The 15,300-nt window shown below is 35.8% G+C and overlaps 1 protein-coding gene across 23 annotated transcripts in view; it reads left to right on the forward strand.

Moving 5' to 3' along the window:
• The window catches only part of SENP7 (SUMO specific peptidase 7), a 172,469-nt gene that overhangs the window by 73,018 nt on the left and 84,151 nt on the right, over nt 1-15,300 (forward strand). For 20 of the 23 annotated variants that reach the window (XM_067739034.1, XM_067739033.1, XM_067739047.1 and 17 more), the window contains one exon: nt 11,291-11,488. The exons of the other annotated variants lie outside the window; for them this stretch is intronic. In XM_067739034.1, the coding sequence (XP_067595135.1) occupies nt 11,291-11,488 (198 nt within the window). The remainder of the gene's footprint in view (nt 1-11,290; nt 11,489-15,300) is intronic. 23 annotated transcript variants of the gene reach the window in all.

Here is a 15,300-nt window from a genome sequence, read left to right on the forward strand (position 1 = left end):
CACTGTATTATTGCAACTTGGTGGTAAGTTTTGAAATTGGGAAATGTGAGTCTTCCAACTTCATAATATTTTTCAAGATTTTTTTAAAAAAATTTTCTGGCCGCACTGTGCAGCATGCAGGATGTTAGTTCCCTGACCAGGGATCAAATCCATGCCGCCTGCAGTGGAAGCATGGAGTCTTAACCACTGGGCTGCCAGGGAAGTCCCTTTTCAAGATTGTTTTGGTTGTTCTGGGTTCCTTGCATTTTCAACTGAGTTTTAGAATCAGTTGGTCATTTTGAGCAAAACAGCCAACAAGGATTTTCATGGAGGATGTGTTGAATCTGTAGACCAATTTGGGGAGTATTGCTGTCTTAACAAATTAAATCTTCTGATTCATGAATATATCTTTCCATTTATTTAGGTCTTATTCAATTTCTTTCAACAGTGTTTTGTAACTTTCAGTGTGTCTTGGACATTTATTGTTAAATTTATTCCCAAGTATTTTCTTTTTGATGCTGTTGTGAATGGAAGTGTTTTCTTAATTTTAGTTTTAGATGGTTCATTACTAGTGTGTAGAAATCCCATTTATTTATATATGTTGACCCTGATTTATATATCGTGACCCTGTTTGTCCTGTTCTAGAAATTTTTAGTAGATTGCTTGGAATTTTGTATATACAAGATCATGTCATCTGCAAACAAAGATGGCTTTACTGCTTCCTTTTCAGCTGGAGGCCTTTAATTTTTTCCCCTTGCCTAATTGTCCTGGCTAGAATGTACAATGTATAATGGAAGTGGTGAGAGTGGAAATCTTTGTTTTGTTCCCACTATCAGAGGGAAAGCATTCAGTATTTCACCATTAAGTATGATGTTAGTTATAGGTTTTTTATAGATGCCCTGCTATGGTTTGAATGTTTGTACAATATCTCCCCAAAATTCATATGTTGAAATCCTAATGCCCAATGTGATGGTGTTTGGAGGTGGGGCCATTGAGGGCGGTGCTTAAGTCATGAGGGTGGAGCCCTCATGAACGGGATTAGTGCTCTTTTTATAAAAGAGACCTCACAGAGCTTCCTGGTGCCTTCTACCACGTGAGGACACTGTGAGGAGTCTGCAGTCTGCAACCCAGAAGAGGGCCTTCACCAGAGCCTGACCATGTTGGCCAGCACCCTGATCTTGGACTTCCCAGCCTCCAGAACCGTGAGAAATAAATGTTTGTTGTTTATAAGCTGCTGAGTCTGTGATATTTTGTTATAGCCTGAACAGACTAAGACATGCCCTTTTTCATGTTGAGGAAGTTCCCTTCTGTTCTTAATTTGTGGGAGACTTTTTATGATGAATGTGTGTTGGATTTTGTCAAATGCTTTTCCTGCATTTATATCATGTAATTTGTATCCTTTATTAATATAATGTATTACATAAATTGATTTTTAGATTTTAAACCAACTTTGCATTCCTGGGATAAATGTCACTTGATTCTGATTTATGATCCCATTTATATGTTACTGGTTTCAGTTTGCTAGGATTTTATTGAGGATATCTATGTTTGTATTCAGAAGGGAAAATAACTTGCTATTTTCTTATGTTGTCTTTGTCTGGCTTTGGAATGAGGCTAATAATAGCCTTGTAGAATGAGGTGAAAAGTGTTGTCTCTTCCTTTGTTTTCCGGAAGAGGTTTTGAAGGATTGGTATTAATTCTTGTTTAAATGTTTGATAAAATTCACCAGTGAATCCATCTGGTCATTCATTGGTGGGGTGTGTGTGTGTGTGTGTGTGTGTGTGTGTATGTGTGTGTGTGTGTGTGTGTGTGTGTGTGTGTGTGTGTTTGTATGTGTGTGTGTATCTGTGAAGTTTTCCAGTTAGAAATTCAGATTTTTCCTTGTTATAAGTCTGTTGAGATTTTCTATTTTTTTTTTATGAGTCTGTTTTGGTAGCTTTTGTTTTTCTAGGAATTTGTATATTTTATTTATCTAATTTGTTGCCATACATTTGTTCATAGTATTCTATTATACTGTTTAAAATTTCTGTAATACTGTTAGTGATGACCCGTCTTTCATTCCTTATTTTAGTAATTTGAGTGTTTTCTTTCTTTTCTTTTTTTGTTCAGTCTACCTAGATACTTGTAAATTTTGTTGATCTTTTCAAGGAACCAACTTTTGGTTTCATCAGTATTCTCCGTAGGTTTTCTATATTCTATTTCATTTAGTTTCACTGTAATCTTATTTTTTATTTCTTCTCTTTGTTTTGGACATAGTTTGTGCTTCTTTTTCTAATTTCTTAAGGTACATGGTTAGGTTATTGATTTGAGATGTCTTCTTTTCTAGTATAGGTGTTTAGTTTTAAATTTTATTCGAAGCACTGCGTTAGCTGCACCTCATAAATTTTGGTATGTTGTGATTTTCTATTCATTAAGCTCAAAAGTATTTTCTAATTTCTGGTATGATTGATTCACTTCTTTTGAAAGTGTGAATTGTTTAATTTCTATGTATTTTTAAATTTCAAAGATTTTCTTCTTTTATTGAGATATAATTGACATATAACATTATATTAGTTTCAGATATACAACATAATGATTCTATACTTGTATATACTATGAAATGATCACCACAGTTAAGTATAGGTAACATCCATCACTCACATAGTTACAGATTTTTTTGTGTGTGATGACAACTTTTAAGATTTACTTTCTTAACAACTTTCAAATATACAATACAGTATTATTAACCATAGTCCCCATGTTGTACATTATATCCTCATGACTTAGTTTTGCTGTTGTTAATTTTTAATTGAATTCCACTGTGGTCTGAGAATGTTTTGTATGATTTCACTTCTTGTAAATTTATTGAGGTTTATTTGTGGCCTGGCATGTGGTCTTTCTTGGAGAATGTTCCATGTGTTTGAGAAGAATGTGCATTCTGTTCCTGTTTGTTAGAGTGGTCTGTGGATGCGTTGGTTGATGGTGTTATTCAAGCCTTCTGTATCCTTGCTGATTTTTGTCTAGTTGTTCTATCAAGACTGGGGTTTTAAGTGTTGAACTATTACTGTTGAATTGTTAATTTCTCCTTTCTGTTAGTTTTTGCTTAATGAGCCTTGTGGTCCTGTTATTAAGTATATGTGTATTTATAGTCAGTATATCTTACTGATGAATTAACCCTTTTGTCAGTGAAATGTCCCTCATTGTTTCTACAGACTTTTTCTTTTTTTTCTTTAAAGTCTATTTTGTCTAATACTGATAGAGCCCATTCCACCTGTCTTAAGGTTGCTGTTTGCATGGTACACCTGTTTCCATCCTTTTACTTTGAACCTGTTTATTTCTTTGAGTCCAAAGTGTGTCTCTGGTTGAGAGCATATTGTTGGATCTTATCTTAGTCTGTTTAGACTGTTATAACAAAATATCATAAGACTAGGTGGCTTATAAACAAAAAACATTTATTTGTTATTTATAACAAAAGTGTTATAATTCCTGGGAAGCCCAGGATCATAGCACTCCCAGATTCAGTATCTGGTGAGGGCTTCCTGGTTCTTAGATGGCCATCTTTTTACTGTATCCTCAAAGGGTGGAAGGGGTACTCTCTTGAACCTTTTTTATGAGCACTAATCCTATTCATGAGGGCTCTACCCTCATGACCCAGTCACCTCCCAAAGGCCCCACCTCCTACTGCCATCACTTTGGGGGTTAGGATTTTAAAATATGAACTTTGAGGTGAAACAAACATTCAGAACACAGAAAGTCTTGTGTTTTTTTTTTTTTAATCTACTCTCACCATTTCGACCTTTGACTAGATTATTTAATCCATTCACATTTCATGTGAATCAAGGTGTCCTCTAGGCTGTGCTTCCTTTGAAGGCATTAAGGAATAATCTGTTCCGTGTCTCTCTCCTCTCTTCTTCATGCATTCAGTCCTCCATATTTACATGTTTTCCCTGTATGTCTTCATGTTGTCTTCCTTCTGTGTATGTCTGTTTCTGCCATTTTTATAAGGATACCAGTCATAAGGTACAGGCATACCTTGTTTTATTGTGCTTCATGTTATCGCACTTTGGAGACAATGCATTTTTTACAAATTGAATGCTGCAGGCAACCCTGCATTTAGCAAGTCTGTCGGTAGCATTTTTCCAGAAACATTTGCTCACTTTGTGTCTCTGTGTCACGGTTTGCTAATTCTCCCAATATATCAACCTTTTTCATTGTTATTATATTTGTTATGGTGATCTGTGATCAGTAATTTTTTAAATTCAAGTATAGTTGATTTACAATACTGTGTTTCAAGCAAAATGATTCAGTTGTATATTTTTTCAGATTATATTCCATTATAGGTTATTACAAGACACTGAATATAATTTCCTGTGCTATACAGTAAATCCTTCTTGCTTATCTATTTTATGTATAGTAGTTTATACCGGTTAATCACATACTCTTAATTTGTCCCTCGCCACCTCTCCCTCCTGTTTGGTAACCATAAATTGGTTTTCTATGTCTCTGAGTCTGTTTTTTTTTTTTTTTTTTGCTGTACTTGGGCCTCTCACTGTTGTGGCCTCTCCCGTTGCGGAGCACAGGCTCCGGATGCGCAGGCTCAGCGGCCATGGCTCACGGGCCCAGCCGCTCCGCGGCATGTGGGATCTTCCCGGACCGGGGCACGAACCCATGTCCCCTGCATCGGCAGGCGGACTCTCAACCACTGCACCACCAGGGAAGCCCCTGTTTCTGTTTTTTTTTTAAAAACATCTTTATTGGAGTATAATTGCTTTACAGTGTTGTGTTAGTTTCTGCTGTATAACAAAGTGAATCAGCTATATGTATACATATATCCCCATATCCTCTCACTTTTGCGTCTCCTTCCTACCCTCCCTATCCCACCCCTCTAGGTGGTCACAAAGCACCGAGCTGTTCTCCCTGTGCTATGTGGCTGCTTCCCACTAACTATCTGTTTTACATTTGGTAGTGTATATATGTCATAGCTACTCTGTCACTTCGTCCCAGCTTACCCTTCCCCCTCCCCGTGTCCTCAAGTACCTTCTCTCCATCTGCATCTTTATTCCTGTCCTGCTCCTTGGTTCATCAGAACCATTTTTTTTTTTTTTTAGATTCCATATATATGTATTACCATATGGTATTTGTTTTTCTCTTTCTAACTTACTTCACTCTGTATGACAGTCTCTAGGTCTATCCATCTCACTACAAATAGCTCAATTTTGTTTCCTTTTATGGCTGAATAATATTCCATTTTATAGATATGCCACATCTTCTTTATCCATTCATCTGTCGATGGACACTTAGGTTGCTTCCATGTTGTGGCTATTGTAAATAGAGCTGCAATGAACACTGTGGTACATGACTCTTTGAATTATGGTTTTCTCAGGGTATATGCCCAGTAGTGGGATCGCTGGGTTGTATGGTAGTTCTAATTTTAGTTTTTTAAGGAACCTCTATACTCTTCTCCATAGTGGCTGTATCAATTTACATTCCCTCCAACAGTGTAGGAGGGTTCCTTTTTCTCCACACCCTCTTCAGCATTTATTGTTTGTAGATTTTTTGATGATGGCCATTCTGACCGGTGTGAGGTGATACCTCATTGTAGGTTTGATTTGCATTTCTTTAATGATTAGTTATGTTGAGCATCCTTTCATGTGTTTGTTGGCAGTCTATATATCTTCTTTGGAGAAATGTCTATTTAGGCCTTCTGCCCAGTTTTGGATTGGGTTGTTTGTTTTTTTGATATTGAGCTTCATGATCTGCTTGTATTAATCTTTTGTCAGTTGCTTCGTTTGCAAATATTTTCTCCCATTCTGAGGGTTGTCTTTTTGTCTTGTTTATGGTTTCCTTTGCTGTGCAAAAGCTTTGAAGTTTCATTAGGTCCCATTTGTATATTTTTGTTTTAATTCCATTTCTCTAGGAGGTGGGTCAAAAAGGATCTTGCTCTGATTTATGTCATAGAGTGTTCTGCCTGTGTTTTCCTCTAAGAGTTTTATAGTGCCTGGCCTTACATTTAGGTCTTTAATCCATTTTGAGTTTATTTTTGTGTATGGTGTTAGGGAGTGTTCTAATTTCATTCTTTTACATGTAGCTGTCCAGTTTTCCCAGCACCACTTATTGAAGAGGCTGTCTTTTCTCCATTGTATATTTGTGCCTCCTTTATCAAAGATAAGGTGACCATATGTGCATGGGTTTATCTCAGGGCTTTCTATCTTGTTCCATTGATCTGTATTTCTGTTTTTGTGCCAGTATCATACTGTTTTGATTACTCTAGGTTTGTAATATAATCTGAAGTCAGGGAGCCTGATTCCTCCAGCTCTGTTTCTGTTTCTCAAGATTGGTTTGGCTATTTGCAGTCTTCTGTGTTTCCATACAAATTTAAACTTTTTTTTTGTTTTAGTTCTGTGAAAAATTAATACTACTATTAATGAAGCTACTGTGAATATCCATGTACAAGTGCCTGTGTGGACATGTTTTTATTCCTTTTGGTTAAATACCTAGGAGATGGGTTGCTGGGTCATTGAAAGTACATTTTCAACTTTGTTAAGCAACTGCCAAATGTTTTCCAAAAGCAATTGTGCCACTTTACATTCTCATCAGCAGTGCAGAAGAGTTTTACTTCCTCCACCCTCCTGCCAGCACTTGTATGGTCAATCTCTGTCATCATCCCTTTTAATGTATGTGTAGTGATATCTTATTGTGGTTTTAATTGCATTTCCTTGATGAATGATGATGTTGAGCATCTTTTCATGTGCTTCTTGTTCTTTTGTATCTTCTCTAAAGTGTCTGTTGAAATATTTTGCTGTCCTTCCCCCTTTTTTGAAAAGACAAACTTTTTTTAAAGACTGGAAAGATGAGGTTAATGATATTGAGCACCTTTTTATGTGCATATTCGCTATTCATATGTCTTTCTTGTGAAGTGTTCAAATATATTTAAATATATAGAAATTTAAAAAATTTTACCTTTAATTTGGGGGGAAAAGATTGCTGACTTCTGCCTTAGGATATTATTAGTCAGTCAGATTACAGTAAAGCAAATTTATGAACATGAAATAAGTATTTTCACAGAGAATCCAAATTGTCTTTTTCACTTAGAGCCAACTATTAGAATTACCAGTAAAATCACCAGTGGTGATTCTTATTTGGTTTGGGTGAATAGAAAAATGGCATTTTCCAACATTGGATATTTTCATATTTAAAATTATTAAAATTACCACTGGGATATTTTCCCAAATAATTTAGCAAATTACTAATAGTAATTTTCTCAGACGAAAAGTATACCTTATATATCCTTAAGATTTTAGAAGTATTTTCATTTGATCATTTTAAGTTGTACAGTTGTAAAACCTATAAAAGAGTAGTCCTGAATGTAAAAAATAATTTTTTTCACTAATCAATAGATAGTTTTTGACTGGGTAAAGATGTTTACCATTCTTTACAAAATTAATTGGTTGACATTTCTCTTTATGTAAATAGTATAGTACTTGCTTAGTATAGAAAAGAGAAATAAAGACAAGTTGAAAGAAAAAAACACAGCCAGTCTCTCTTAAAATTTAAAGTAGAAGATTTTAAGAGACTAATAAGTAACATTCCATTAAGTGGCTTTATCATTGTTTACTTAACCATTCTGCTATTGCTGGGAATTTTTATGTTTTTAATTTAAAAAATTTTTAAATTTTTGGCTGTGTCGGGTCTTCGTTGTGGCTCGTGGGATCTTTGTTGCGGCATGTGGGATCTTTCGTTGGTGGCGCACAGGCTTCTCTCTAGTTGTGGCACGTGTGCATTGTAGCATGTGGTTTTATTTTTCCCCTCTCTCTAGTTGAGGTGCGTGGGCTCAGTAGTTGCAGCGCGAGGGCTTAGTTGCCATGCAGAATGTGGGATCTTAGTTCCCCGACCAGGGATTGAACCTGTGTCTCGTGCATTGGAAGGCAGATTGTTTACTGCTGGACCACCAGGAAAGTCCCTATTGCTGGGAATTTAAATTTGCTTTCATTTTGTTGCTTTTATAAATAATACTGTGATGAATATCTTCATGCATAGCTTTTTCCCCGTTTCATATTTTTTTGGTACAGGACCAGGCGGGATTATTTTGTTAAGAGTATAACAAACACGCAAGATGTTGTTAATGTTTTCCCACATTTGCCTTCTCTCAGTCTCTTTTCATACATGTATGTAAGTGCATATCACATATGCATATTCATGTACACATTTTTTTTCCGCAGAACCATTTGAAGGTAAGTCACAGATGTCAGGCACTTCACCTCTGAATACTTTAGCCTGCACTTCTTAAGAACAAGAAAATTCTTTTACATGGTAACCACAATATATTATGAAGAAAATTTATAATAATTTCATATTATCATGTAATATAAAGTCTAGAATCAGAATTCTCTAAATGTCCCCCAAAATGTCTTTTGTTAAAATAATCTAGGATCAAATTGAGGTTCATGCATTTTATTTTTTGGTTATTATGTCTCATTAGTCTCTTAATCTTAGAATAGCCCCTGCCTCCCCCCGACCCCCCTAAACCATGACATTGATTTTTTGAAGAGTTCAGGCCAGTTGTCTTGTAGAATGTCCTACATTCTAGATTTTTATAATTGTGTTTGTCCTCATAATTAGGTTCATGTTACATTTTTGGCAAAAGTACTTCATAGCTGATGTCATTTGCTTATTGCATTATATCGGGATATGTAGTGTCTGCTTGTCCCACTGTTGGTGACCTTACATTTGATCACTTGGTTAAGGTGGTAGCTACCAGATTTTCAGTTATAAAGGTGCCTTTTTCCTTCGTAATTAATAATCATTTGTGAACCTAATTATCTGTTTGCATTGTGCTGACACCAAGGTGGCTGAGCAGTGATGGGAAAAAAAATCACAAAACACAGTATGTTTATGCCATTATAAATTTGTGGTTATTAACCCTACTGGATTCCTCAACTTCAAGATAATCCTACTGTGTTTCTCTAGTCAGCTTGTGTTCCCCCTCTCCACAGTGATGATTTGAAACCTGTTCTCTCCTCAAGCCTGTGTTCTTTTACCTTTTGTATCACTTTGAAAAAATGATCTTGGTTTCTGGAAGAAGGAAAAGGGGTTCTTCTCCCACCATAAACCAGCACAGTGGAGCAGTTAAGAGTGCTGGCAACAGAGTTGAGAGTGTGTGGCTTTGGATCCCGCTCTCACCACTCACTCATTTAACTATGGACTTAGTTATTAATCATTCTATTCTTGGTCTTCTCAGTTGCAGAAGAATAATTACCATTATACTTCACAGAGTAGTTGTGAGGATTAAATGAAGTGTTAATCATTGTAGAGGTCTTAACATGCTTCCTGGTGTATGGTGCATGTTCAGTAAATATTAGCTCTTTTTATGCTACTTCTTAAGAAACTTAATTATAAAGTTAATTATACTGTCTCCTGTATCTTCAACCTCTCCTAGTCTGTTGACCTCTTCCCCTAAGCACTGAAACTTACACAGCTATTTTCTATCTTAAGCTAACTAACCAACCAATAACTAACTAAGAAGACCTTTCTTGCATCTCACATTTATCTTCAGCTCTTGTCCTATATCCCCCTTTTGTAGCTGTTTGTCAACTGCCTACATTTGCTGTGTCTGTGTCCCTTTTCTTCTTTCCCATTTCTGCTCCCACCATTCCACTAAACTATCCCTAAGCACCATTTCCTCTCTAAATTCATTATTACCCTTTTCTCTTGGTGTTTTCTTTATTATTCATAAAAGATCAAAGTCATCTTTTAAAAATACAGCTCTGGTCTCATGATTCTTTTGTTAAAACTAGGGGATTGATATTGTTGTTGACATTAAAGTTTCAAATCCTCAGTATAGTCCACAGGGTCCTGCCTAACTGCCCATCTTTATCTTATACAAATTTCCTCTTCACTTTAAGCACTTGAGCCAGGTAAGTCCTTTAATTTCCTTGAACAAGCTTTACTCTTGTCTGAGCATTTACATTTTGTCCTCCTTTTTGAACCACTCTCCATTTTCCACTTGTTTCCTTTGGACAGTATCAGCGTAAATGTCATATTCTCAGTAAAACCTTCCCTGATCTGGTTCAGAAGAAATGCAGCACCTGTATTTTCTGTTCGTATTGCTCATCACAGTTGTAATTAAATAACTAATCGGGTAATTCTTCTTTGGAATGTAAGCTCCATGAAGGCAGGAACTGTAACTCTTTCGTTTGTTGCTGAATCTCCAGATTCTACTAGTACAGTTGTTTTGCTAGAAGGTATTTGGTAAGTATTTGTTGAACGAAGAATGAATTATTATTCATTCATAGAAATTTCACTCATCTCTTTATTCTTTAATGATAATTCTAAAATCTATAAACTTAAAGTATTTGGAGTTTCAGTGTGTTCTATAGAGGTTCCTCTGAAGACTTCTATCCCGCTTCTTCCAGATGATCTGAAGATACAGCCCCAAGTGGCTGCGGCAAACAAGTGATTTCTTTGAGCTCTGTTTTATATTAAAAATACACGAACACTTTGCTTTCTCTTTCTTAATATTATTAACATTTGTTAAACAAACAGTGCCTAAAACTGGTACTAGGGAATAGAATAGACACTCTTCTGATCACACATTTCCAATTCTTCCAGCCATTCCTCATTTGACATTGTCTCACATCTACTTGGTAGCCTGTTCACAGTCCTGAAGAAACTATATTTCATGGTTCTAGAACTGAACACAGTTCTTCAGGTATTATCAGCACATAGATATGTTGAATGAGTAATGGGCAAAATGTAATGAGGCAGAGCTGGAAGTGTTTGGATTTATCAGTTTTACTTTTGAAATTTTTGTAGGTACAGTAAGTGTTTTAAATTGACATATTTTTAGAAATAAGGTAAAATTAAATGTATCTTAAGACTGTGTAGGGTTAAGATTGTAGATGTTGTACTGTTATCCTTAGTTTTAATTATGTTTTCCAAATCAAATACTAAAACAAAAATACATTTTTAGTGCAGAAAGCGGTTGCCTCTGTGACATGATGTGCAGATGTGTGTTGTTGTTCCACTTGTAGTGTGACCAAGCACAGATTGGTTACCAGCAATCCAACAGCTGTACGTGTGTGTGACCACAGATGTAGTATACTAGATAGAATTCTGAAGAAAGTCCCAATTTAAGTGAAATGTGCTTTAGTTTTTCATGTATATTTGAGAATGATTGGCATATTTTTTACTTTTGATATTTACTACTCTGGTTAATTTCTTGAAGGACTGAATTTAGAATTCCTGGAAGTTTTCATTTGTTATAATTTGTGATGAATTCATGTATTATATAATGTTTAGTACTGTATGTATTAATTATTTATGTGTGTAACAGGCAACTCAAAGTTATGTTGACGAATGTCCTATGGACGGATTTAGGACGAAAATTCAGAAAGACCCTACCTAAAAATGATGCTAATTTATGTGATGCCAACAAGGTGCAATCAGACTCATTGCCTTCGACATCTGTTGACAGCCTAGAGACATGTCAAAAATTAGAACCTCTTCACCAAAGCCTTAATTTATCTGAAAGGTATGTTGTTCAGTATTGCTTTTGTTCAACTTACCGCAGTTGAAATAATTTAAGTCCAATAGTCTTCAAAATAAGATTGTTGGAAATGATCTTTAAGAAAATCTGCATATACAGGTGTGACTCCCTCAAATCTTAAAGTTGACAATCTTAATTTACAAAGTTAATGATTCTACATTTCATTAGATTGACATAGAATTATTTTTAAAAACAAGTATTCTTAGTGCATTTAGCTTAATAATTTGATTCACATGTACATATTTTTAGAGATTCACATATGATATAAAATGAAGAACTAGATATATATAGATGGGTAAGGACCTAGATTAAATATTTTTTGAAAGGTGTGTTAAAGATGCAGAAATAAAACAGGTATGTATATCTATCTGTAGATCTTTTAAATTTTCTGCATCTTTAACATACCTTTTAAATATTATTTAACCTGGGTCGTTACTACTTTGACTTTGTGAGCTTCCTTGTATTTTACATGCGTTTTTTTTAAAAAGGAGATGATTTTGAAATATTACTCCCAGATTTTTGATAATAAATATGCGGTTTAATTTTGAAAACTAACAAGTTTTGTTCTATATTTTTTAAAAGAATTATATATGAAGTTTGGGGCTAAAAATTAGGAATTAGCTCTGGGAATTTGTCATCTGTAACATATTAATATTTTCAATGTATTTCCACTTACAGTTTTAACCCTTAAATGAGTATTTTTTAGGGGAGGTATTTTGCTTTCAATTAGCATATCCTGTCATTAGCTAGATGGTGCTTTGGTTATTTGGTCTGTAATCTGATAACGATTTGTAAGTGCTTTAAGCCAAGATCCAGTGAAAACCTGTTAACTTTCAGCACAATTATTTTAAATATTAAAGAACTCTGGCAAAACATCTGAACATAGTATTATACATTAATTGTATTTTTAAAAAGGACACTTTTTTTTAATACATCTTTATTGGAGTGTAATTGCTTCACAATGCTATGTTAGTTTCTGTTGTACAACAAAGTGAATCAGCCATATGCATGCATAGATCCCCATATGCCCTCCCTCTTGCGTCTCCCTCCTACCCTCCTTATCCCACCCCTCTAGGTGGTCACAAAACACCGAGCTGATCTCCCTGTGCGGTGCGGCTGCTTCGCACTAGATATCTATTTTACATTTGGTAGTGTGTATATGTTGATGCTTCTCTCACTTCGTCCCAGCTTACCCTTCCCTTTCCCCGTGTCCTCAAGACCATTCTCTATGTCTACTTCTTTATTCCTGTCCTGACACTAGGTTCATCAGTACCATTTATTTTTGGACTCCATATATATGCATTAGCATATGGTATTTGTTTTTCTCTTTCTGACTTACTTCACTCTGTATGACAGACTCTAGGTCCATCCACCTCACTACAAATAACTCAACTTCATTTCTTTTTATGGCTGAGTGATATTCCATTGTATATATGTGCCAAATCTTCTTTATCCATTCATCTATCGATGGACATTTAGGTTGCTTCCATGTCCTGGCTATTGTAAATAGTGCTGCAGTGAACATTGGGGTGCATGTGTCTTTTTGAATTATGGTTTTCTCAGGGTAAATGCTCAGTAGTGGGATTGCTGCGTCATATGGTAGTTCTATTTTTAGCTTTTTAAGGAACTTCCGTACTGTTCTCCATAGTGGTTGTATCAATTTACATTGCCGCCAACAGTGCAGAGGAGGGTTCCCTTTTCACCAAGGACACTTCTTTTAAAAAAGGCAAAAACATAAAAAGCTATGTAACAGGAATTTCCGTACTAGATCATATCTGATGTAAATTTAACTTTCTAAAGCACCCAAAATCTTAGAGTCAAACAACTTAGCTTCAGTAATTTATGAAGCAGTTTGCTCTCATTGTCCTGGAGTCCAGTGTTTTTCCTCCTTAGTACAGGTGAGCTATTCCCTTACTGTGCTGCTAGATCTAAATAAAGGGGGCTAAAGGAATGACCCTTCCAATCCCTTTGATTCTCTTGAAAAGAAGCTTTAGCTCTCTTCCAAATGACATCTATCCCCTCATCCCATATCTGTCCTTTTTTCAATTAGATCAGCATGATTGGAAAAGTGTAATGTTTCATTCTCTTGGAATAGTTTTTTCACCACAAGTTGTTAGCAGCTAGATTATGTGTCCATGAAATTTAAATATAATGTGAAGAGTCCCAGTAAGATTCTAATTTGGTTTTCACTGTGTGTGTGTTGTTCTGTTCACTTACTGGGATGAACTACTAGTTAGTCCAGACTTTTTCCCTCAGCTCTAGGTGTCCTAAATTTAACTTGTTCCAAAGTGGATCATCGTCTTTGTTCTCAGACTTGTTCCTATCTCTGTATCTCCTCCCTGTCTGAATATATGACTCCTCTTTACACTTAGTTCTTCAAATTAGAACTTGGAAATTGTCCTGGCTCCTCTTTTTTCCTTATCCTTTTTATCCAATCATTTATCATGTCTAGTTATTTGTACCTCCTAAATCTGTCTTGAAATGATCTTTTCTTCATCTTTATTGCCACTGCCTCAGTTCAGGCCCTGATAACTTTGTGCCTTTATTATTAGGATCGTAATTTGATTGGGCTTCCTGAGCATAGTCTTTTTCTTCTAGGTTATTTCTCTGTATTGTTGCTGAAGTATTCGTTCTGAAAGGTAGATGTTACTTGTCACTCTCCAGTTTAACATCTTTCTGTGGCTCCACATAAAGTTTAGGATAAAGTTCAAATTCCTTACCTTGGCATACAAGGTCCGTGATGATTTCACCTTTGACTACCTCTAGCTTTGTGTATGTCCACTCTTCCATATTTATGCTGTGCTTTAGATTTAGGAAACTACTGGTAGTTCACTGAATGTATAATGCTGTTTTATTCCTCTGAGCTCATGCTTTTTCTCTTATCTTGGGAGCAATTCTCCTTTTCCCCTTTACTGATTTATATTGAGCTCATTATATTTAACATTGAGCTCATTTCTTCTTTGATTCCACCTGCCACATCTGCATTTGATCCCTTTCTTTGTCTTGCTAAGCAGCCTGTTCCTGTATCATAGCACTCATCACACTATACTGTGATTTTTAGTTTCTCTGCTTCCCTGACAATAAGCTTCATGAGGGCAGGGACCCTACATTTTATTATTTTTTCCTTGCACAGTACTGGGCACATACTAAACGCTCAATACATGTTTGCTGACTATAAGAAAGAAATTGCTTCTCAGCAGAGTTACATCTTCAGTCTCCTTGATTGAAATGTCTTTTCCTCCATCAGAACCAATTATCTGCTCTGTAATTTTGGGGACAATCAGGAGAAGAGATATCACAAGCTTCAAATAAGAAAATTGGAGAACTGTTTAGGGTATAGCTTTAGTTAGATGTTTTCTTTGTGGAGCTTGCTATCTAGACTAGGAGACTGAGACTTTTACATGATGCTGTTTGTCTTATTTTCATTTTACTTAGGTAGGATTTCATTATTTCAGAAAGATGAAAGAGAGAAAAATTTATTTATTTATTTATTTTTTGCGGTACGCGGGCCTCTCACTGTTGCGGAGCACAGGCTCAGGACGCGCAGGCTCAGCGGCCATGGCTCATGGGCCCAGCCGCTCCGCGGCATGTGGGAACTTCGCGGACCGGGGCACGAACCCATGTCCCCTGCATCGGCAGGTGGACTCTCAACCACTGTGCCACCAGGGAAGCTGTATTTTTAGTTTTTAACTTAAAGTTTAAATATTGAGTAAACCAAAATTACTCATTCATTCCCAGAAATGTCATTTTTTTACTTTTTAAAAATTTTATTTACTTATTTGTTTTTATTTTTTAAT

Source organism: Pseudorca crassidens, chromosome 5 (assembly GCF_039906515.1).
Source record: "Pseudorca crassidens isolate mPseCra1 chromosome 5, mPseCra1.hap1, whole genome shotgun sequence".
Taxonomy (NCBI): domain Eukaryota; kingdom Metazoa; phylum Chordata; class Mammalia; order Artiodactyla; family Delphinidae; genus Pseudorca; species Pseudorca crassidens.